The sequence below is a fragment of the Heptranchias perlo genome, chromosome 24, assembly GCF_035084215.1.
Source record: "Heptranchias perlo isolate sHepPer1 chromosome 24, sHepPer1.hap1, whole genome shotgun sequence".
Taxonomy (NCBI): Eukaryota; Metazoa; Chordata; class Chondrichthyes; order Hexanchiformes; family Hexanchidae; genus Heptranchias; species Heptranchias perlo.
This window is the reverse complement of record NC_090348.1, coordinates 18,234,383-18,260,419: the sequence shown is the minus strand read 5'-3', so window position 1 is coordinate 18,260,419 and position 26,037 is coordinate 18,234,383. Positions and strand designations below refer to the sequence as shown.

At 41.6% G+C, this 26,037-nt stretch overlaps 1 protein-coding gene across 12 annotated transcripts in view; it reads left to right on the top strand.

Moving 5' to 3' along the window:
- Positions 1 to 26,037, top strand: part of anks1b (ankyrin repeat and sterile alpha motif domain containing 1B) — a 738,433-nt gene that overhangs the window by 538,689 nt on the left and 173,707 nt on the right. For all 12 annotated transcript variants that reach the window (XM_068004841.1, XM_068004853.1, XM_068004843.1 and 9 more), the window contains 2 exons: positions 1,540 to 1,705; positions 19,317 to 19,450. In XM_068004841.1, coding sequence (XP_067860942.1) covers positions 1,540 to 1,705; positions 19,317 to 19,450 — 300 coding nt within the window. The remainder of the gene's footprint in view (positions 1 to 1,539; positions 1,706 to 19,316; positions 19,451 to 26,037) is intronic.

Sequence of the window (26,037 nt, the reverse complement as noted above, 5' to 3'; positions counted from 1 at the left end):
GTCTGAACATATCTTTGTAACAGCTGCATAAATTAAGCATTTTAAAAACAGTGACATTTTGTTCAGTTTAATGGTCTGTCAATTTCTGTTAATGCAGAGAATAGCCAAGAGTTGGAGCTGAGAGGACATAGAATGGTTTGCAAGAATAGACCTATGAAGAGAGGTAGAGTAGCTGTACTATTATTAATCAACGATGTAACGGCTATAGAAAAGTCAAATTTCACAACAGAAGGGGAAAGGTTAAAAATAGAACTGAATAAATTATTAATTGGTTACAGCTATAGATTACCAACTATCTGTGATTTTGCCAATTTCGTTTTGTGTTTCTGCATCCAGATCATTTGTGCAGATCAAAAGCAGAAGAGTCCCCCCCACTACTGATCCCTGAGGCATTCTACCCAGTACATCTCCCTAGCCCAATATTATCCTTTAACTTGGACCTGCTGCTTTCTCTCTTTCAGACAATTCCTTAGCCACGTTCAAGGTTTACCTAGGATACTTATTGCCTTGTGTAGTCACCCTTCATATGGAACTTATTGAAGGCTTTCTGGAAATTGATTTACACTAAAGCATAGGACTTCCAATGTCTGTTTAGACCAGGCTTGCTACTGAAACTTTGGAGTTGATATGCAGTGTGTGATGGTAATGAATGCATTCAAAAATTCAGGTGAAATTCCACTGTCATCATTTTAACAAAGACATGAACATATTTAGAATAAGTGTCAAAAGCAAAATACTGCAGATGCTGGAAATCAGAAATAAAAACAGAAAATGCTTGGAAAGCTGAGCAAGTGAAGTAGCATCTATGGACAAAGAAACAGAGTTAATGTTGTTAACTCTGATTCTTTCTCCACAGATGCTGCCTTACTTGCTGAGCTTTTCCAGAATTTTCTGTTTTTATTTTAGAGTAAGTGTGTTCATTACTAATATTACACTGCAATTGTAAGCCATTGGGATATTGGAAAGCAATCTTGTCCAAGCATGGCTTGTGATATCAACTTTTGCCATTACTTTGTTTCTTAAGTTGTGACATGCAGAAGCCTATTGTTCCAGCACTACTGATGAGCACAGACTGGAGCAGGTGTAATATCATTCCATTCATTTGTATCAATCAGTAATCAAGCTCATGTTGAAAGGTAATGGGTGGGACTTGCGTGAAATATTTGTAAAGTTAGGGATGCAGCCCAGAGTAGGATTGGGACCGTGGTTGTTAGGTATCGTGGAACTTATTAATTTGTCTAGAACTTTGTGGACATGTGAACTTGGTTATCATTACCTAATAGTACTGTGTTATTCTGTATGATGGCAATGGTCTTCAAAGGTACAGCAACGATAAATGCAACACAAAGAATTGCATTCAGTAAATAAACTGGAAATAAATCCGATTTATGATGTATTTTTTGAAATATTGCACAAATTTACCACAGATGACAAAATATTTATTTTGGCAGAGCAGAGAAAATTACTTTGAATGTTTATTTGTGACGGTACAAAGTATTCAGACAAAAATATTTAAATCACCTTTGTGATATTTTGCAGGAATCAGAAACAAAGAAAGATGACCAAACCCTGGACATAAGGCTGTCTCCATCACTGGACAGTTTCCCTCCAGAAGAGGAGGACAATCCTTACGAATTCTTGGCTACAGCAGTCACCAAGAAACCCCGTTCATTAGAAATATCCAGAGTGTCTTCAGGAATAACAGGTATTAGAACTTAGAATGCAATGGGCTTTTGCATTGTCCTTTCATCTCCAGGGCTTGGGTTCAAATGTAGCTGAGATACACGTGAGGGCGAATGAGATGGTACTGGTGCAACGCCACTGGGATATCTGCTCATCGAGCACTGCATGTATCTGTGCCCCACTAATCTGATCTCACCCGATAATGCAGGGTTAGTTCATTCAAATATTTCTGAGAGATTTCTGGCGCTTAGTGCATGATGGGTTGGGAGCACCACTGTGGCCAGAATGTCAGATGACAGTAGCTATTGTTGGCTTACCTCAGAACGACGCTGCTTATCCAATTGAAAATCCATTTGCGGCATGAAGACCCCTTTGATAGATTGACCCTTGGAGGCCAAAAAGGCAAGGTAGAGGAACAAAATATGGCTCTATTGACCCAGGAGGAAAACGTCTCCCCTGAAGCACCTGTTCCAAACAATTGCTGACCACTCTAGCCATATTATGGGAAGGGGGAGTCCCTAATTAGGATTAAAATTGGGCCTTAATCCTAGCACACAGTCTATGCGCAGGCTCCCAGCGTGCTACGTACTGCCTGTGTGCATAGTAGACCTTGATTCTCCACACCGGATAATACAGGGCTTCTAGTGTGAAGCATTGAGGTGCTAAAAGCACATGACATCATATCAGCTTTAATAGAGCTTTAAGTGAAATTAACAGGTAAATTTTATTTTGTTTTATATTATTTCATTTTGTCAAAGTTTGGCTGCCCATCAAATTGCACCATCTCCCTTATAGCATGCTGCACAATGGGCGTGTTCCTGGGCTTCCTCAGAAATCCTACCAGAAGCTGCTGTGATGGGCCCTATGGGCCCTACATTTGCCGAGAGCAGCCGTTGGTTCAGTGTGGGCCTACATTGGGGCCTAAAGTTGAGAAGGCAAATGGCAATCAATCCTAGAAAGATCAGTTCCATTGCAACAGTGCCTACATGTCGAGAGATATAAAAAGAAAGATTTTTTTTTTACCTGTGATGCAGACCCAGAAGATCTGAGTTATACTGCTGGCTCCTGCATCACACCGTGCCCAGCAACAGGGTGACTGTGTGCTTGTGCACTAACGTGCATCCATCGAACTCCACTCAACAGTGATTAAATTTTAATGTTTGCAAAGAGCTAGCAGGATCGTAAATTATCTGTGAACATTAAAAGTATTTAAAAAACTAAGATTAATAAGTACCAAATGGACCATCCACTTAAATCTAGCTTTCCACTTGACTGTAATTATTCTTTTTTTTTATTCGTTCATGGGATGTGGGCGTTGCTGGTGAGGCCGGCATTTATTGCCCATCCCTAATTGTCCTTGAGAAGGTGGTGGTGAGCCGCCTTCTTGAACCACTGCAGTCCGTGTGGTGAAGGTTCTCCCACAGTGCGGTTAGGAAGGGAGTTCCAGGATTTTGATCCCGTGACGATGAAGGAATGGCGATATATTTCCAAGTCGGGATGGTGTGTGACTTGGAGGGGAACGTGCAGGTGGTAGTGGTCCCATGTACCTGCCGCTCTTGTCCTTCTAGGTGATAGAGGTCACGGATTTAGGAGGTGCTGTCGAAGAAGCTTTAGCGAGTTGCTGTAGTGCATCCTGTGGATGGTACACACTGCAGCGACTGTGCACCGGTGGTGAAGGGAGTGAATGTTTAGGGTGGTGGATGGGGTGCCAATCAAGCGGGCTGCTTTGTCCTGGATGGTGTCGAGCTTCTTGAGTGTTGTTGGAGCTGCACTCATCCAGGCAAGTGGAGAGTATTCCATCACACTCCTGACTTGTGACTTGTAGATGGTGGAAAGGCTTTGGGGAGTCAGGAGGTGCGTCACTCACCGCAGAACACCCAGCCTCTGACCTGCTCTTGTAGCCACAGTATTTATATGGCTGGTCCAGTTAAGTTTCTGGTCAATGTTGACCCCAGGATGTTGATGGTGGGGGATTCGGTGATGGTAATGCCGTTGAATGTCATGGGGTGGTAGTTAGACTCTCTCTTGTTGGAGATGGTCTTTGCCTGGCATTTGTCTGGCACGAATGTTACTTGCCACTTATCAGCCCAAGCCTGGATGTTGTCCAGGTCTTGCTGCATGCAGGCTCGGACTGCTTCATTATTTGTGGGGTTGCGAATGGAACTGAACACTGTGCAATCATCAGCAAACACCCCATTTCTGACCTTATGGTGGAGGGAAGGTCATTGATGAAGCAGCTGAAGATGGTTGGGAGTAGGACACTGCCCTGAGAAACACCTGCAGCAATGCCCTGGGGCTGAGATGATTGGCCTCCAACAACCACTACCCCCTTCCTTTGTGCTAGGTATGACTCCACTGGAGAGTTTTCCCCCTGATTCCCATTGACTTCAATTTTACTGGGGCTCCTTGGTGCCACACTCGGTCAAATGCTGCCTTGATGTCAAGGGCAGTCACTCTCACCTCACCTCTGGAATTCAGCTCTTTGTCCATGTTTGGACCAAGGTTGTAATGAGGTCTGGAGCCGAGTGATCCTGGCGGAACCCAAACTGAGCATCGGTGAACAGGTTATTGGTGGGTAAGTGCTGCTTGATGGCACTGTCGACAACACCTTCCATCACTTTGCTGATGATTGAGAGTAGACTGATGGGGCGGTAATTGGCCGGATTGGATTTTTAAAAATTCGTTCATGGGATGTGGGCGTCGCTGGCGAGGCCGGCATTTATTGTCCGTCCCTAATTGCCCTTGAGAAGGTGGTGGTGAGCCTCCTTCTTGAACCGCTGCAGTCCGTGTGGTGAAGGTTCTCCCACAGTGCTGTTAGGAAGGGAGTTCCAGGATTTTGACCCAGCGACAATGAAGGAACGGCGATATATTTCCAATTCGGGATGGTGTATGACTTGGAGGGGAACTGCAGGTGGTGTTGTTCCCATATGCCTGCTGCCCTTGTCCTTCTAGGTGATAGAGGTTGCGGGTTTGGGAGGTGATGTCGAAGAAGCCTTGGCGAGTTGCTGCAGTGCATCCTGTGGATGGTACACACTGCAGCCGCTGTGTGCCGGTGGTGAAAGGAGTGAACATTTAGGGTGGTGGATGGAGTGCCAATCAAGCGGGCTGCTTTGTCCTGGATGGTGTCGAGCTTCTTGAGTGTTGTTGGAGCTGCACTCATCCAGGCAAGTGGAGAGTACTCCATCACACTCCTGACTTGTGCCTTGTAGATGGTGGAAAGGCTTTGGGGAGTCATGAGGTGAGTCACTCACCGCAGAATACCCAGCCTCTGACCTGCTCTTGTAGCCACAGTATTTATATGGCTGTGACGGGTTCTGATTTCCACCTGCTCTCCTCAGCAGGCAGCAAGGTCTGCGGCATCCTTTTTAATATATGGATCCTGATGATGTCATCAGGACCTGACTCCAATTTTTGGTAGGTGGCTTGAGTGAGACGCAGCTGTGTGTTTCCCGCCAGGCCATCCCAACGCGAAGAGGAACTGGGCCAGAAAAGGCCCAAAAAGGTAAATTTTTAATTTTATTTTTTACTTACTTTGTGGGACCAGGAGGGGCAGAGTGCTCCTCTGGGGCCCAAAAGGAAAGCTTAGGCTTCCCCTACACCGCAAACTCCCCCACACCTCCACTCCCGATCACGAGATGTCCGCGGGACAGCTTGGCAACAGTTCCCGACACTTACCTTCTGTCAGTGGGCCAAGCAATGCCAAGAACAGATGGGAAGTGGGATTTAAACGTGGGCCAGGAGTTAAAATAGCTCAGGCTGTATTTCTGGATCCATGGGTGAGTTTCTAACTCACACCACTGCCCATCCACCGAAGGCTGTCCCGGAGTTGAAATCAGGGCCTATCTCCTGAAGTTGTGCTTCAGTAAGTCTCTTACCAATAGTATGGTTGGTGGGCAGGTTGCCAATCAACTAGTCGAACAATTTGCTTTCCTCCAAAAGTAGTTTGTATAAGTGGCTATTCATCAGTAAAGGGTGATTGATTGCTATTAATGGTATTCAATTAGTCATCTTGCAAATTGCATGTCAGTTGAAAAAGTAACATTCATTCTCTCTAACTACAATTTACCATGACACAATCAAATCCATTATTATTTAATGTTGTTTTATTAATTAATACTGATTAATTTATGCATTTTTGGAACAGGTTCAGAATTTCTCTCAGCCAGCCTTTGGTTTTCTGTGGACAATTTATATTCTTAACATTTTTAATCATTTTAATAAAGATTTAATTACTACAAGGATTATATTCTGTACTATTTATAATGTGGCAGAAGGAGATATTGGATGGAAGAGTTCTATTGAAAGAATCCTTATGAAGGATTTATAAATCATTATGACTGTAATGATTTCCATTCAAGGTTTTTTGTGTTCTTATAACTCAATTTATTATAATGATGATTTTGTAATACTTGTACTCTTCTACCCAGATTCTGAGCATGTGTAATCTAAGTGATATTTTGACTGAGAGGTAGAGGTCTACTTTATATATCTCCTGCAAACCAAGAATGTGGACAGGCAACCTATTCTCAGGGCTCTATCAATTCCCTTCCAAATTACCCAGTATCATGCACGTAGGTGAGGATAATTATCCCTTTGGTTTTCCATTCCACTTTGTGAGGCGAAGCATAACTGCTGCTCCTTTGAATCCTAAAGCTGTGAGGCTGAGATTGGAATACAGAGCGTGGAGATCAAACTTGCCTCCATGATGATGCATACTGTTGCTCTAATGCCAAGCACCAATGCACCACCAACTTTGACCTCTAATAGTGAAATAATCGGGAGAAATATTGCCAATGACATTTTCGATCTCTGCAATTTCCTGTCACAGCATCAGAAGCAGAAACACAAACTGGCATCGGTGTCCAAAAACTGAAGTCAACTACATTGATATTCTGCCACCAACACGTGTGCTTAGTTAGGTCCAAAAAATATTAACTATTCTACCAAATTTTTTTTCAATTGCTCGACTAATCCCCATATTTCCCTCTCCCAGAATTTCTATGTGATTCCACCCTGGACTAACAGCAAAAGGATCATCTTGCCATCTAACAATAGTTTGTTTTTGTTCACAAGATATTAAGAAACAAAAAATGAACTTGCATTTATACAGTGCCTTATCATGTCCTCAGGATCTACCAAAGCGCTTCAAAAGCAATAAATTATTTTTGAAGTGCAGTCACTGTTCTTATGTAAGCAAATGCGCCAGTTAATTTGTGCAAAACAAGCTCCTACAAACAGTACATTTGTTTTTAGTGGTGATGGTTAAGGAATTATGTTGACCAGGACACACTGCTATTCTTAAAATACATGACTTAGAGGCAAGTGTTCTACCATCTGAGTGAAGCTGATTCCTGACATTCATGTTATATAGACAAATGTGTGGATCTCACCTAAAAAAAATAAGTGGATAAATACAGTCGGAGTTGAAGTACTGATCCATCAATATCAACCAGATTTGATCTGTGCTTAGCTGAATTTAATCTGTGACAGTGTTGGGCATAGCATAACCTCAGTCAAGGAAGTAGCCAGTTTTCCTGTCACTGAATGATGTCCATTGACCCTTCCTAGGAACTGTACATATGTGGCTATTATGTGAATACAAGATTGGGCTCAACTATTACCCCTACTATAGTCAAATAGCTTGCCAACACTCACGGGATAGGCATGCATATCAAAGTGGCCAGCTGAATGAGCTACCAGAGAGGTTGCCCCTATCTGTACCCGAGTATGAGTCAGTAGCTTCGGGAGAGGAAGGGAGAAAAGGGGATGCAAATTTGAATTAAAATATTCTGAGAATTACAGAAGTCAGATTATAGTCTGTGTGTCAAAGGCATAATATGCCCTGGGTTGCTTGGTACTGATTGTAAGAACTACTGATTGTAAGAACAGCCAATGTGTATGATTTTGAAGAGAAGTTTTAGGGGACATGTAAGAGTTAAACAGAATGTATATTTTAAGACTTGCACATGTTACAGAAAGTCATGCTGTATAACATCATGATGTCATGTCACCCAACATCATCTCCATCACTTTTAAACTTGGTTACAAATATAACCTTTAAATCCATTTTATAAACAGAAAATGCACCAGGATCCCTTTGGATGTGATATTTTACCAATTAATTCATCTGAAATCTTCGCTGTTACATTATTCACGCAAATCTATTGGATAAATATTGTAACCAGCAAGCCCCCAATGCGAGTCTTCTATTTATTGTTATTTTCTATTTGCCAGCCAAAAAAGTGCCAAACAGATGGACTGCACTCTAATATGATTGTCACTCCAAAGTATGGACGTTTCCTTAGGGAAATGCTCACAGAACACTTGTGTTGCCATATAAAGATTGTACAATAATTATTTCTCTATTTTTCATCGCATGATCCTGCAGCATAATAGGCATTTTGACTATGTTGCAAATTTAAAAGGAACACTACTCCTCTGAGAGTGTACCTTCTCCTTTTGTACACAACGCTTGTTAAACAGCAGGGATCCAAACATCAAAGGAAATGCACAATTGTATTAGAATGTACACCAATTAAAATTTGACTTGAAGAAATGCAGATCAGATGTACTGTTTTGATAATGTAACATATGTAATGCCATTAATTCTGGGAGCCATCAATAGTACACAATAATCCTTAAACAATGACTTCAACTAATGATAGTAAAAACCTTCCTTTCAATTGTCCAGGCAACGTGAAATGTCATTAATTTGAAGTGTTATGAAAAGGAGGTAGTGTATATGTACATCGATCATATGGTGATTTTTATACTATTATGGTTGTGACTCTTTTTCATTATATTTGTCCCACATCTGGTCCATTATCAGGACCACTTTCGTCTACCTATTTAAAAACGTTTCTCAGCCACACGAGATTCCTCTTACATACGAACATACAAATTAAGAGCAGGAGTAGGCCATTCAGCCCCTCAAGCCTGCTCTGCTGTTTGATAAGATCATGGCTGATTTGATTATGACCTCAGCCCTACTTTCCCGTCTACCTACTATAACCTTTGACTCCCTTGTTAATCAGGGATCTATCTAACTCAACCTTAAAAATATTCAATGACCCTGCCTCCACCGCTCTCTGGGGAAGGGAGTTCCACAGACTCACGGCCCTCTGAGAAAAAATTTCTCCTCATCTCCGTCTTAAATGGGAGACCCCGTATTTTTAAACTGTGGCCCCTGTTCTAGTCTCTCCCACAAGGGGAAACATCCCCTCAGCATCTACCCCTTCTAGTCACTTCAGGATCTTATATGTTTCAATAAGATCACCTCTCATTCTCCTAAACTCCAATGTATACAGGCCCAACTTGTCCAACCTTTCCTCATAAGATAACCCCCTCTCATCTCAGGAATCAGTCAAGTGAACCTTCTCTGAACTGCCTCCAAAGCAATTATGTCCTTTCTTAAATAATGTGACCAAAACTGCATACACTATTCTAGATGTGGTCTCACCAATGCTCTGTACAACTGTAGCAAAACATCTCTACTTTTATATTCCATTCCCCTTGCAATAAATGGCAACATTCCATTTGCCTTCCTAATCACTTGCTGTACCTGCATACTAACTTTTTGTGATTAATGTACTCGGACACCCAGATCCCTCTATACCTCAGAGTTCTGCAATCTCACTCCATTTAAATAATTTACTGCTTTTGTATTCCTCCTGCCAAAGTGGACAAGTTCACCAACCTCTGAGATTATAGTGGTTTGTTGCTGTTTTTACCTTAATAACAAAGACGTGAATGGTTCATCTGTGGAATTATAAGCAGAACAAGGTTTTGTTTCATTCATGATTGACATTAACTGAAGGCTTTATTTGAAAAGCAATTATGAGCAGAATGAAAATTAACCTGGTAGATGTTTAAATCACCAAAGTTGATTATATTGAACTTATTAAAAAGCAACTGACTAAGAGCATTTAAAGAAATTACATTGTACATTAGATGACAGATGGGAGGTTGAATATGTGAATAATTAGAGATATAAAAACAGTAAATTTACCAAAACCAGTAGAGTCAGAAGATGGGTCTGATCCTTGTTCTGCGAAATGAAATAGTTGGACCACCGTCTGTTCTCCTGTTATTTTTTTCTCTTTGAGCATGTTTAGATCTTTCAAAGTAAATCTTTTGTTGTTAAATTCATTATTTCATTGGCCATTCAATCAGTTGATGAGCTCTCCGCAATCTTTTGGATTCTACTCTTTTTACAAAGCTCATTAATGGGTTTCACATATAGGTGGTTGGAATTTTGTCACCAGAAATAAATCTTGGCACTTATTGAAAATACTTGTGAACAGAGTTCATTAATGTGGAGATGCCGGTGATGGACTGGGGTTGACAATTGTAAACAATTTTACAACACCAAGTTATAGTCCAGCAATTTTATTTTAAATTCACAAGCTTTCGGAGATTTTCTCCTTCCTCAGGCAAATGTTTCAAGAGCTCCTTGAAGCCTACGCATTTATACATATTGAACAATACATGGTGTTTACAGACTGCCCCTGCAACTGCCCGTTGCCAAGGCAATCACCGTGTTCAGACAGAGAGGTGTCACCTGCAGAACCCCCGAATACACATTCAACAAAAAAACAAACAGGGAAAAAAAACAGAGAAAAAAAAACAGAGAGAGGCAGAAACATCCGGAAGGCAGAGAGAGCCAGCAAATGACCCATTATATTAAAAACAGATAACATTTGTTCGCTGGTGGGGTAACGTGTAGCGTGACATGAACCCAAGATCCCGGTTGAGGCCGTCCTCATGGGTGCGGAACTTGGCTATCAATTTCTGCTCGACAATTTTGCGTTGTCGTGTGTCTCGAAGGCCGCCTTGGAGTACGCTTACCCGAAGGTCGGTGGATGAATGTCCATGACTGCTGAAGTGTTCCCCGACTGGGAGGGAACCCTCCTGTTTGGCGATTGTTGCGCGGTGTCCGTTCATCCGTTGTCGCAGCGTCTGCATGGTCTCGCCAATGTACCATGCTCTGGGGCATCCTTTCCTGCAACGTATGAGGTAGACAACGTTGGCCGAGTCACAGGAGTATGAACCATGCACCTGGTGGGTGGTGTCATCTCGTGTGATGGTGGTATCTGTGTCGATGATCTGGCATGTCTTGCAGAGGTTACCGTGGCAGGGTTGTGTGGCGTCGTGGACGCTGTTCTCTTGAAAGCTAGGTAGTTTGCTGCGAACGATGGTCTGTTTGAGGTTGGGTGGCTGTTTAAAGGCGAGTAGTGGAGGTGTGGGGATGGCCATAGCGAGGTGTTTGTCCTCATTGATGACATGTTGAAGGCTGCGGAGAACATGGCGTAGTTTCTCCGCTCCGGGGAAGTACTGGACGACAAAGGGTACTCTGTTGGTTGCGTCCCGTGTTAGTCTCCTGAGGAGGTCTATGCGATTTTTTGCTGTGGCCCGTCGGAACTGTCGATCGATGAGTCGAGCGTCATATCCCGTTCTTACTAGGGCGTCTTTCAGCGTCTGTAGGTGTCCATCGCGTTCCTCCTCGTCTGAGCAGACCCTGTGTATTCGCAGGGCCTGTCCATAGGGGATGGCCTCTTTGACGTGGTTAGGGTGGAAGCTGGAAAAGTGGAGCATCGTGAGGTTGTCCGTGGGCTTGCGGTAGAGTGAGGTGCTGAGGTGCCCGTCTTTGATGGAGATTCGTGTGTCCTAGAAAGAAACTGATTCTGAGGAGTAGTCCATGGTGAGCTTGATGGTGGGATGGAACTTGTTGATGTTATCGTGTAGTCTCTTTAGTGATTCCTTGCCGTGGGTCCATAGAAAGAAAATGTCGTCGATGTATCTGGTGTATAGTGTTGGTTGGAGGTCTTGTGCAGTGAAGAAGTCCTGCTCGAACTTGTGCATGAAAATGTTGGCGTATTGGGGTGCGAATTTGGTCCCCATGGCTGTTCCGTGTGTTTGGGTAAAGAACTGGTTATCGAAGGTGAAGACATTGTGATCCAGGATGAAGCGGATGAGTTGTAGGATGGCTTCCGGAGATTGGCTGTTGTTGGTGTTGAGTATTGATGCTGTCGCAGCGATGCCGTCATCGTGGGGGATACTGGTGTATAGTGCCGAGACGTCCATCGTGGTGAGAAGTGTTCCTGGTTCAACTGGTCCGTGGGTACTGAGTTTTTGTAGGAAGTCTGTAGTGTCACGACAGAAGCTGGGGGTTCCCTGTACGATGGGTTTCAGGATGCCCTCGATGTATCCAGAGAGGTTCTCACACAGGGTTCCGTTGCCTGATACGATGGGACGTCCGGGTGTGTTGGCTTTGTGTATCTTTGGGAGGCAGTAGAAGTCTCCCACGCGGGGATTACGTGGGATGAGAATGCGTAGGATGCTTTGAAGGTCTGGATCGAAGGTCTTGATCAGTTTGTTGAGCTGGTGGGTGTGTTCTTTGGTCGGATCTGCGGGTAACCGTCTGTAGTGTTCCTGGTTGTCCAGTTGTCGGTATGCTTCTTTGCAATAGTCTGTTCTGTTCTGTATGACTATGGCTCCTCCTTTGTCCGCTGGTTTGATGACGATGTTGCGGTTGGTCTTGAGAGCGTTGATGGCGTTGCGTTGTGCTCGGGTGACATTCTGGACTGTCTTCTGAGTGCGGCTGATGAATCTGGCATTGACGCATTTCCTGACAGCTTGAGCATACATGTCCAGCTGAGGGCAGCGACCCTCCGGAGGAGTCCAGTTTGACTCTTTCCTCTTCGGTTGCTGTACCGCGGATCCCTCTGTCTGCTGTTCCGGATCGTCGATTGTCTCATTGGGTTCGCTGCTGAAATCTTGGGGTTTGTGGTAGAATTCCCGGAGCCTCATTCTCCTGATGAATTCCTCTGTGTCCGCCGCGAGACTAGTGGGGTCCATTTTGGTAGTGGGGCAGAAATTGAGCCCTCGGCTGAGAACTTCGATTTCGTCTGGTTGAAGGGTGTGGTCGGATAAATTGACAATAGACTTCCCTGTGGTTGCAACTGTGGTACCAGGGGAAGCTCGGTCGTTGCTGGTGGTGATGCCGAGTTTCTCAAGCTTCCTGCTCTTGGTTTTCATGTAGGCAGCGTAGTTCCGTTGCCTCGTCTGTTTGGCGGTATAACGTAGCTGGTCTGCTGTGTCCTGAGTACAGGTTGAGAGTATGGACTCTATCTTGGTTTCGAGGTTGTGGCGTCTGCTGTAGAGTTGGTGTATGAGATGGTTGCGGAGTGTGCGAGAGGTACGGCGGCAGAGTCTCTCAGCGTAATCCGAGTTGTATGTGGACTTGAGTGGGTTCGTGATCTGGAGTCCTTTCGGGATCTTGTCTGCTTTCTTGCAGCTCTGTAAAAACTTGATGTCTGTGTCTAAATGCGCGATCTTCTTGGATATCCTTTCCACTGTGAGCCGGCAGTTTGTGGTGTCGATGGTAGTCATGATGTGGAGATGCCGGTGATGGACTGGGGTTGACAATTGTAAACAATTTTACAACACCAAGTTATAGTCCAGCAATTTTATTTTAAATTCACAAGCTTTCGGAGATTTTCTCCTTCCTCAGGCAAATGTTTCAAGAGCTCCTTGAAGCCTACGCATTTATACATATTGAACAATACATGGTGTTTACAGACTGCCCCTGCAACTGCCCGTTGCCAAGGCAATCACCGTGTTCAGACAGAGAGGTGTCACCTGCAGAACCCCCGAATACACATTCAACAAAAAAACAAACGGGGTAAAAAACCTCAAACAGACCATCGTTCGCAGCAAACTACCTAGCTTTCAAGAGAACAGCGTCCACGACGCCACACAACCCTGCCACGGTAACCTCTGCAAGACATGCCAGATCATCGACACAGATACCACCATCACACGAGATGACACCACCCACCAGGTGCATGGTTCATACTCCTGTGACTCGGCCAACGTTGTCTACCTCATACGTTGCAGGAAAGGATGCCCCAGAGCATGGTACATTGGCGAGACCATGCAGACGCTGCGACAACGGATGAACGGACACCGCGCAACAATCGCCAAACAGGAGGGTTCCCTCCCAGTCGGGGAACACTTCAGCAGTCATGGACATTCATCCACCGACCTTCGGGTAAGCGTACTCCAAGGCGGCCTTCGAGACACACGACAACGCAAAATCGTCGAGCAGAAATTGATAGCCAAGTTCCGCACCCATGAGGACGGCCTCAACCGGGATCTTGGGTTCATGTCACGCTACACGTTACCCCACCAGCGAACAAATGTTATCTGTTTTTAATATAATGGGTCATTTGCTGGCTCTCTCTGCCTTCCGGATGTTTCTGCCTCTCTCTGTTTTTTTTTCTCTGTTTTTTTTCCCTGTTTGTTTTTTTGTTGAATGTGTATTCGGGGGTTCTGCAGGTGACACCTCTCTGTCTGAACACGGTGATTGCCTTGGCAACGGGCAGTTGCAGGGGCAGTCTGTAAACACCATGTATTGTTCAATATGTATAAATGCGTAGGCTTCAAGGAGCTCTTGAAACATTTGCCTGAGGAAGGAGAAAATCTCCGAAAGCTTGTGAATTTAAAATAAAATTGCTGGACTATAACTTGGTGTTGTAAAATTGTTTACAAGAGTTCATTAAGACATTGGAAAACCTCCACTGTGTGCCTATGCGCGATACAATTTTCTGCTGCTTGCTGTCTGTGTGAAGTGGGGAAAGTACTATTGCATAGGCCAAATCCATCACTTAATGCTTTGTAAAAAGAGTAGAATCCAAAAGATTGCGGAGAGCTCCTATTTCTGTATGGCCTACTCCTGCTCCTATTTCTTATTTCACCAGTTAATCTAGTTGTATTCACAAGTGAATAAGTAATACTCTGATCAAATGTCTTTTTCACCAGTGGGAACAATGATCCACTGGGTTTTCAAAAGGCATTCGATAAGGTGTCATGTAAAAGGTTGTTAGCAAGATAAGGGCTCATGGGGTTGGAGGTAACATATTAGCATGGATAGAGGATTGGTTAATGGACAGAAAACAGAGAGTGCGGATAAACGGGTCATTTTCAGGTTGGCAGGCTGTAACTCGTTGGGTACCTCAAGGATCGGTGCTTGGGCTTCAGCTATTTACAATCTATGTTAATGACTTGGATGAAGGGACCGAGTGTATGGTGTAATGTATCCAAGTTTGCTGACAATACACAGCTAGGTGGCAAAGTAAGCTGTGAGGAGGACACAAAGAGTCTTCAAAGGAATGTAGACAGATTAAGTGAGTGGGCGAGAAAGTGGCAGATGGAGTATAATGTGGGGAAATGCAAGGTTGTTCGCTTTGGTGGGAAGAATAGAGAAACAGAATAATTTTAAATGGTGAGAAACTATAAAATGATGGTGTCCAGAGAGACATGGATGTCCTCGTACAAGAAACACAAAAAGTTAGCATGCAGGTACAGCAGGCATTTAGGAAAGCAAAAGACATGTTGGCCTTTATTCAAGGGGGTTGGAGTACAAGGGTAAGGAAGTCTTACTACAATTGTATAGGGCTTTGGTGAGACCTCACCTGGAGTGTCGCGTACAGCTTTGGTCTCCTTATCTAAGGAAGGATATATTTGCCTTCGAGGCGGTGCAACAATGATTAATTCCTGGGATGAGAGGGTTGACCTATGAGGAGAGGTTGAGTAGAATGGACCTATACTCTCTGGAGTTTAGGAGAATGAGAGGTGATCTCATTGAAACATATACGATTATGAGGGGGTTTGACAGGGTAGATGCTGAGAGGTTGTTTCCCCTGGCTGGAAAGTCTAGAACTAAAGGGCATAGTCACAGGATAAGGGGTCGGCCATTTATGACTGAGATGAGGAGGAATTTCTTCACTCAGAGGGTTTGAATCTTTGGAATTCTCTACCCCAGAGGGCTGTGGATGCCAAGTCCTGGAGTATATTCAAGGCTGAGATAGATAGATTTTTGGAATCTAAGGGAATCAAGGGATATGACGATCAGGCAGGAAAGTGGAGTTGAGGTTGAAGATCAGCCATGATCTGATTGAATGGAAGAGCAGGCTCGAGGAGCTGTATGGCCTACTCCTGCTCCTATTTCTTATGTTCTTATGTTATCATGCTGGATAATAGTGAAGAATAATTATTTTCTCAAAAATAGCTGAAAATCTGAACAGTCTCCCTCTCTCTACTAAAAAGATGATTACCTCCATTACCTTATTAAAAAAATTGCATTTTTGTCAGGCAAACACAATTGTGCAGAAAAATATCCATTGATGTAAAGTGGTCATATAACCTTAGCATGGCATTTAAAAAAAAAATTAAGTAGGATTTGACAATGGATGGCACATTATAGAATTGGCAATTAATGAACATCTATTGAAAAGCATTAGAACATTGAAAAAACTTAACAAATAAGAAGTAACAAAAAGACCATTGCTAAGTGGGCTGTGTTCTACTAAACTACAAATCAGTTGTTATTCTAAACTGTGCCTCTGTTTCTTACCACAGGTGGTCATTTTTAAATCACAAATGGATATGTTAGCCTTGATTGTCATAGTTTATGCTGAACATGGTGACATTTAACAGTACAGGCATGGTCATAGGCTGGTTTCCAAGCACAGGATAACGGATACCTCATTCAACCAATCAAATTGGTCAGAACGTATACCTTGTACCTGCGTTTATTTCCACAGAGCTGCCCCGTGTCAATCTGAAAAGCAGTGTAGCCGACCAATCAACCACATTCATCAGTTTTACATCATTCAAATAATCATTTAAAATTCATTTGGGAATTTCCATTTTTACTTGGAAAAATCAAGATTTGAATGTGCTGATGGAGATGTGTTATCACTGATTTGAAACAACACTATTGGGAACAGGATCAGCTCTGATAAAATGAACCTACTTATTTACAATATTTGGAAGCAGTTTTTTTTATGAAAGCAACCTTGATTTGCGTTTATCTACAAGTTACCTCAGTACTACTGAATATTTTAAATAATATTTTTGTTCAATTCTCATCCTTTGTATCACAGTGGCAGATTAAAATGTTTAATATCAGCTGATTCCCATGCTTTAGCATGGAGATCTTTAGTGCTAACTCAGTTTGTGGAGACACTGGCATCAGTGACAAAAAAAAATAGAGCGGGAGTACTGAATAAATATGACAAAAGTGATAGATGGGTTTCGATATACTTGGCATTAAATAATGTCCAGTCAGTAACATTATACAAGAAATAGATCTTATATAGAGAAAGACATAGAACTTAGAGCAATTGGAAAACCCCACAGAAATATTGGAAACGACTCCTAGCAGGCGTATGGATCCCCACATTGTTACCACTGTCGGCCACGGTTCCATTCTTCAGGTCAAACTAAAGATTATGAAGTGAATCTTGACACCACTATGTCGCCCAAGAGTTGGAGGCGGGGCAGGACTTGTGGTTTTAATTTACTCTCAAACTACAGCAAACAGTCTCTACAGCAAGCTCATGAAGTACAGCAAGCAGTCTCTGAACTCATGACTGAAAGTACAGCGAACCGAGTCTCCCGAATACAGCAGGATTATTTCTCCAGCAAAATGCAGTGAGTGGAGGATCGTTACATAATACAAATTATCTGGGTATAATCAATCCCAGTTACTTATAGCACTTCAGGCATGATTGACGGGGGAATTACCCAATCATCTCCATTCTGGCCGGGACTTGTGGTGTCACTATGAAATTATGCAGCCATTATTCCAAAGAACAATCTAGAATGGATTTCCAGTAAAAGTTGAAACTGCTGTTGAAAAGTGATTTCATAGGCATCTTTTTTTTCTGCTTGCATTTCCATTTTTATATTCTGTGCCAGAATTTTCTTTATTGACAGATACAATATATTGAAAATCCAAAATGAGAAGTTGACATTTTAATGCAGTAGAATACAGACAAAATTGCTTTGAGAATGGGGGAATTTCAATTGTGTTTTTTTTGGATGTAGCTATAAAACACATTCTCTTGAGCGTTAGAAGAGGACATTGAGTCTTGACAGGACTAGGCAATAAAAGAAATGTTTGTCTCAGTGGTGATTAATTGCGTTGATTCAGCACAAAAGTGGTCAAGTTTTGGACTTTAACGGATGATAGCAAAATTTTTGTCACACTGGTTACTCAGTAGTCATTGTGAAATGAGCTAAAGTAATGCTTCACTTTACTGAAGAGAGTGGGTAAAGAAGGGGATGTGTATTCTGGAGATACCAAATAACATCAAAGACTGTATGAGTGATGCATAGACATTGTTGAAATCTAAACCGTATTCTCAACCTGTTGGAAATTACCAAGGTATTGTGTGACAGGAATTATTCCTCTGTGTTAGAATGACAGTGCACATCTTTCTTTCTTTCTTAATTAATTAATTATACAGGGGTCATGTTCAGTTTAGACAAACAGTTGCAAATCCTGTTGGGGCCCCAGAGATGGAAAAATGTGATGTACTTTTGCTTTGAGATTAATGGAAAGTGTTCATGTAACAAAAATTTAGTGATCTGTCAAATGATTAAAATTAATTCTAAGGAGGTTATTGTTAATTATTACTGACGATAACATGTAAGTTGTTGCATGTAGACTGATAGGTTTAGAGAATTAATTTGAAGAATGTAAGAAAGCATGTAACAAGAAAAGGATATTTAGCCCACCAAGAGTGCTCCTTCCAAAAACATCTAGTCTATCATAGACTTTATCAAATCTAGTTGAGAGAGGTCTTCCTAAATATCCTCTGATCCTCAACTTAATCAAACAAAACTCCAGAACATTCATCCATCCTTACATTTTCATTATTCAACTTTGGAACTTTGGATTGCTGCCCTCCACAGACAGATTTCCCTCCCACCACCCCCTCCCCCTGCCCCCCACCCCAGCCACAACATTATGTCCCATTGAATGTTTGGTCATCTAAGATTACAGCAATCGCTATAACCAGTTATGCAGTTCAACATCAGTTATTCATCCTATTCATTTGAATTGGCACCTGGCATAGTACATTATTGGTGTCGACTGTTAGCATGGTGAATACAAACTCAGCGTTCTAAAGGTAAATGGACAAATTCTTATTTTGTCAAAGAGTAGAGGGTGCTGACATGAGGCAGCCAAAAATAATCTGAGCAGGTCCTGTACACATGCTTAGCAATCAAGTGAGCTGGGTGGGCTGAACACTCTTTTTCCCTGTTATACCCTGTACTCTTTGTATTGTTTTATTAGTGTTATTGACGTTAATGCTATGCTAACACTAGAAAAATAATTTGAAGATCAATGTTACAGTCCAAGTCCTTCCAGGAATGTTCTGCCTTCAGGATGTGCTGTGCAGTTTATTCTTACATAAATCACATGTTCCATTAATGTTCTGTTTTTGAACAGAGTGAGTATTTGGGATCTTAACAAAAATTTATTTATTTAATAAAGGAAGAAACATTATAGCAGCTAAGATGACTATGGGATCATAGACTGGAAGATAAATGTTCAGTCATAAATTAGAGAAATCAAAGTGATGAATGATTTTCAAGCCTTTCAATTCTGGAGTAGAGACATATTTTGCAAAGTCAATGAGTACTTAACACTTGGCGATAAATCACTTTCTAACCTTTTTTGTAGCATTTTTATTAACAAAATAAAAAGACATGTAACAGTAATCAAAGATGATGAAAATGTGATTGAAATATATTCAAACAATTTATTTTATCTGCAGAAGTAGCACCACAAGTAACTATTACTGCACCAGAGGGTAATCACCAGGGGAAAAGTACAGGCCCTACCCCGGACTGCTCACCTCCATCCCCAGATACAGCACTGAAAAACATTGAGAAGGTGATCCGACCCCAGGTGAGTGGAATTGGAATGATTTATTGTGTTGAATACTGTTACCATTGAATGTTGCAAATAGTAGTCTAAAGTGTCACTAACACAAATCACCAGATAATGTTGTGCTGATCGTATGAAACTCCTGGGTTTGTTTAGTTGGTGTTAATCTTGCTGAAATATTTGAAGCAGAAATCACTAAGATTTGATTTTTTTTTAATAAAAGGAATATAGCGGGTTTTTTTCACTTTGTTATTTCAGTCCATGTGTACTACACTGCAGGCGGCATATTGATTCCTTGCTGTTTGTTACGAGTGTTGTGTCTACACTGGGTTCAGGTCATTGAACGCTGAACTATTCCTTTTGTAAACAATTTTACAACACCAAGTTATAGTCCAGCAATTTTATTTTAAATTGCTGGACTATAACTTGGTGTTGTAAAATTGTTTACAATTGTCAACCCCAGTCCATCACCGGCATCTCCACATCAGAACTATTCCTTGTTCAGTGTATGCACTCCACGTGGATAGGCTGGCTTGAACTGTCCCAGTTGTATTGCTGGCTCACTTTGTAGCACCATCTCTCAGTGGAGCATCTCTGTGCTGTAACTATTCATTTTCTTTTCACACATACACGTGGTGTGCGTCACATACTTAGCATACAGAAAAATAAAATGTTAGTTTTCATTTGTGTCATATGCTGGCGAAAATGGGAGGACTGATGGTATGGGGATGGGTGGAACTAAGAAATAGGAATAGCACCTTAGTCAACATAGGCAGAGATACATGCAAAATGGATGGAGTAAAGGCAGGGCCATATATGTCTATAAAGTGGATAACCACTGCCACGGAGTGGCCTCCGAATTGGTCCTTGTATGATTCTTACACCAGAAGTGTCTTGCTTCAAATGTGGAATCCAGCATTTGTAGTACTCATACTATTAGTCAGGAATCAGACTGTTGCACATTTTGAGTCTGTTCTGACCTCTGTTTGCCAGAATAGATTGGGTGACAGCTAATTCTCATTAGTAATCAAAAATGTAGGCTTTCTTCTTTCACTTTGTGCAATAAGTGGTGAATTAATTTGTAATAGTGTATATATTTGCATAAGACCATGTTGCTTCAACATTTGTCTTGCAATGATTTGTTTCTTAATTGAAAAGATATTATATTAGGCCAGATAGTGATAACTTCAAATGAGCAAAGCTAAGATTATGAATATGACGCTAATATGACATCTCACTGTTGACAGATTATAGATAAAATTTTCTGCTTTGGCACCTCCAGCACATGCCAGGAGCACACCCTTATCCCACGATTTCACATTTTGTAAACTGGATGGAAAATCACAGGCTGGAGGGATACAATTTCCTGATATGTGCTGTTGGCATGCTGCAGTAATGCCAAAGTGAAGAGTCACAGATGCAGATGGCCACAATGTTTTATTCCATATGCAGCTCAACCCATTTTAAAACTGTCATGCATGGTCAGTGGCATACTGAGGGAGACCATACAGATTTATTAATGTCTTATGAATTATAGAAAGCATCAGCTTTTCAGAAAGAAAGAATGAACTTTCATTTATGTAGCACTTTTCACGTCCTCAGGACACCTCAAAGTACCTCAACAAATGACTTTTGAAATATAGTTACTGTTGTTTTGTAGGCAAACACAACAACGTCAATTTGCATTTATATAGCATCTTTAACATAGAAAAGCATCCAAAGGCACTTTAGAGGCATTATCAGATGGAAATGGACACTAAGCCAAAGAAGGAGCTATTAGGAAGGGTGGCCAAGGAGGTAGACTTTAAGAAGGATCTTAAAGGAGGAGATGGAGTTGGAGAGGCAGAGGGGTTTAAGGAGGGAATTCCAGAGTGTGGGGCCTAGCCACCAATGATGAGGCAGCGAGAGTTAGGATGCACAAAAGACCAAACCCAAAGGAATGGAGAGAGTGGGGGGATTGGTTGGTTGTAAAACTGAAGGAGGCTATAAAGATAGGGAGGGGTGAGGCTATGAAGCAATTTAAACACAAGAGTGAGAATTTTTAAATGGACGTACAAGGGGACTGGGAGCCAATGTAGGTGAGCAAGGAGAGCGGTGATAGGTTAGCAGGACCTGGTTTGGGATAGGATATGGGCAACAGAGTTTTGGATGAGCTGAAATTTAGAGGATGGAGGATGGGAGGTCGGTCAGGAGAGCATTGGAGTAGTCGAGGTGACAAAAGGGCAGATGGACCGAGGCAGGTGATGTTACGGAGGTGGAAGTTGGCTGCCTTGTGATGGAGGGGATAGGGATCGGGACCTCAACTTGGGGTTGAATAGATACTGAGAGTGCGTGCAGTCTGATTCAGCCTGAGACAGTGGATATTGTGACTTATCCATGACTGGGTATCAGACAAGCAGTCTGACAACACATAACTTGGTATCATCAGTAAGTTGAATCTAAAATTATTCTCTTTCATTTCGTTCATAATTGGCACGAACAGCAGGCACACCCCCGTGGAACACTACTAGTTATTGCCCTGCCCTCCCATCATCACGGTCTGCTTCCTAGACTGTTATAGGCCCTTTTTCAATCCTGCTATCTAATTTGTCATTCATTTCATAAGCCTTAATCTTCTTTAAAAGTCTCACATGTGGAACATTAATAAACATCTTATAAATCCAAGTAAATGGTATCCACTGGATAACTCTCATCCACTAAATCAGTTAATTCCTCAAAGGACTCCAATAGGGATGACTTGTTGCTTCTGAATCCATACTGACTACTTCTTACAACCTCGGGCTCGTCAAATGAATTTAGATGATTTTCCCAATTTTTTTTTCAATTAATATTATTAGGGCAGTGGCTCTATATTTTTCAGGTTCATGTCTTATCCACATTCATTGTTCTGCAGTCATTGGATACAGCATCAGTATTTATGGTACAGGAAAATATTAACCAGAGCCATTTATGTCTATTTCCTACCTCATTTGCTTGAAGATTTTAGGATGTATCCTACGTGGCCCAGGTGCCTTGTAAACATTGAATTCTTTGATTTTCTGCATAGCTCATGCTCTACTGATGACTACTTCTGTCCTAGGTCCCTAATTCAAAATGGAGTGGATCTGGAATTTGCCCCCAGTCTTCATCTATGAAGACTAATATGAAGAATTAATTTAAGACATTTGCTAATTCCTGGTTTTTTTAATGGTATTTTGGCCCAGTTTATCATTTGAATGACCCAACCTGTCCACTATTAACACAGGTTTTAAAAAAAAACTATTTTGCCCCCTTTCTTCAAATTCATCTCACGCTGTTTGTTCCTGCCTTTTACGCTGGTTCAAATCCCCATATCCTGTTTGTATTGTGGCAATATCTCTTGCCTGTCTTCATCTCCTGTCCCTGCCAATTCTCACTAGACTTCTTTCTGTCAATAGTCTCTCCTTCTGGCTCTACAAATTCCATTTTATTAAGCTGCCTATTTCCATCTTTCTCTGGATCTGTCCTCAGCTGCTAATGCAAAGTTACGGTCTGATCTCAAGTACTATTTTGTACAGTTGCTGCACTGGACATTGGCCCTGCATAACTTCACACTTCTCCCTTCCTTGGCAAAAGGAGTTTTATTTAAAATTATTTTGAAATATTTCCATTTGACAGCCATATATTTTGTGGTGTAAATCATCTAACAATGGTGATTTATTGAGAAATGAAGCTTCTTTATAATCTAGGCAGCATTATTCTGCATCCGTGTTGAGTTTTTTTTGTATCTGGCTGCTTTCCTTAGTTAATGTAACAGTCTCAACATTTCATTGTAAATATATAAACGTATCTATTAATTCAGCAATTATTATATTAGGTCTCACATATGTTACAGTTTTTTATTTAGAATCCTAATTTCTTATTCCCCTTGACAAAAATGCATCATTTGTCATTGAATGAATTAATGCAGTCTGGTCTTTAATTAAAGCATGTCGGGAAAGTAATGACTAAATTTTCATGATCTAATATTATTGCTGTGATTAGCTTATGTTGTCCAATCCATAATGAAGTCATCAACTTGCTTAAGAAGTAATTGAAACACACTTTGGAGCAGAAGATATACACAAACTGGACAATACCCTGAGTTGTTATTTTTGCATTGTGTTGTGCAATATCAGGGTAATTGGACGTTGCATCTTGCTGTGGCACAAAACTCCAATTTAATATTCATTTATGTTTAAATTATGCATAACACAGTTTCACTTGACTAGTCCAGCATATGCATAATTTGTAATATAAATTATACATTTAGTGCAACTAAAGATTTAAGTGTGCAGTTTATAGCTTTTCATTGTCAGGAAGAGTAAAGCAATGCAATAGTGCTCCACAGCAATGCTCAGAATTGTCTCTACCATAATGAATCGAATGCTCTGTATTTCTGGTTTTAGTGAGGACCAGTATTTCAGTCTGCCTAATCTAAGATCAAACCAGTATTTCAAGAGCCACACTGAATAGTTGAGCTTTATCCTGTACCATCGTTGCTAGTGTGCAAAGGTTTATATTTTTGACTGAAAATTATTTTGTCCTAATTTGGGCTAGACATTTATTCTTGCAAACAAAAAGATTCTGAATAGTTTAAGTTGCTACTTCGATCATCAATCTGTAGAGAATATCATTCACAGATTTATTACAATATAATGTAGTACCATATTAAACAGAATTGTGAGTTGAGTATTGGAGCCCTGATTTTAACCTGGGGTGCGAGGGCAGCATGGAGCGAGGATAAATCGACCTCTGGGCCTCATCACCATATTCTAAGATGGACTCCTGCCCTGAACCCAGTGGCATTGATGAGAAGGCTTGCGGGCGGGAGTGCAATTTCAGGCACGCTGCCAGGAATCCGAGGAACAGTCCCTGGCAGTAAGGTAAGTTATCAAGGAAGAGGGAAAGCCTGGGGCAGGGTAAACAATAGTTTCTACTTTGCTGAATGTCCATTGCATTCATCACAAATGATATGCACTCTGTATTTGTTGAAGTACATGTTCTGTTATCACAGTTCGTTATTCTACCTACTCAGTATTTTCCCCTAATCAGTGAGAGTGAGCTTTTTTTCATATGGATGGGATTAAATGCATCAAATTGTGGTTTGATGTAGAGGGCTTTCCCTGCTACTGCACTTTTCTTTGTTTAATTAAAACAGGACTGAAAACTTAGTGGTTTCAAAACTACAGATGACCATCATTTACTTAATTAACATTCTGTTAAAAGATTACAAAAAATGAACTTATGATTGACATATGGAGAACGGGCTTTTTTCCTTCTAAATAATTATGGTGCTGTATCTATTTGACAGTATCCTGAAAGTCCTCTTTACACTTGACATTATATTTTGCAGGCTAAGCTTTAAGTAACAGTCAAAAGCAAAATACTGCGGATGCTGGAAATCTGAAATAAAAACTGAAAATGCTGGAAATACTCAGCAAGTCAGGCAGCATCTGTGGAGAAAGAAACAGAGTTAACGTTTCAGGTCAGAATTGGAGGAAGTTGAAGATTTAAGAGTTTTTAAGCAAGTGCAGAGCCAGGGAAAATGGGGAGGAGGAAGGGAAGGGGAGGAAAGAACAATAGGGAAGGTCTCTGATAGGATGGAGGGCAGGAGTGATTAAATGACAAAAGGGATGATGGTGCAAGGTAAGGAGGGTGGTAACGGGACAAGTTAAAAACAAAAGATTGGCCTAGAGGAGCTGTAAATGGCAACAGCAAAACCATTTGCAGCACTTGCTGTCTGAAAAAATGGGAGCAGTGGTTATGATCTGAAGTTATTGAAATCAGTGTTGAGGCCAGAAGGTTGTAAAGTGCCTATTCGAAAGATGAGGTGCTATTCCTTGAGCTTCCATTGAGCTTCATTGGAACAATGTAGAAGGATGAGGACAGAGAGGTCAGAGTGGGAGTGGGACAGAGAATTAAAATGGCAAGCACGCGGCAGGTCAGGGTCACGCTTGCAAACTGATCAGAGGTATTCAACAAAGTGATCACCCGATCTGCGTTTGGTTTCCCCAATGTAGAGGAGACTGCAACTAACAGTCTATACACTCATATATATGGGGAAAAATTGGACAAAGTTCTTATATTAACATTCACCTTTCGTAAAAAAAAACATCTGGATTGGCTGTCATTTTCATTTCAAGGGATTGGTCTAAATTTAGTATCATCTAGATGGGAAATCTGAATGAAACCAATTTGTTAGCTTTGCAATAATAGAAAGCGCACTTGATCACAATAGCTCCAGTCACATCGTTATCCTCGGGATTCCTGTCCTCAAGAGTGTATTGTAATTTTTTTTCTTCTGCCAGTTTTCACCCTCCTCCTCTCCTAAAAGAATTGACTCCTTATATGATTTCACAACTGCTGGTGGCTCCATATTACCTCACCCAAGTGGCAATTTGTCACACGTGAGCCTAGACAGTGAGTGTTGAAAGGTTATTTAACTGCAAGAGGCATCAACCATGTCATTGTCCATCATCCCAGAAAGGTTTGCTGGACAGTGATTAGAGCAAGAATCCTGGCCAATTTCCCTTTCCCTAACACAGGGGGCCGACTGTCATTCCCTTACTGATAATGCAGCTGAGATCAGCTAACAGCATAGACTAGAC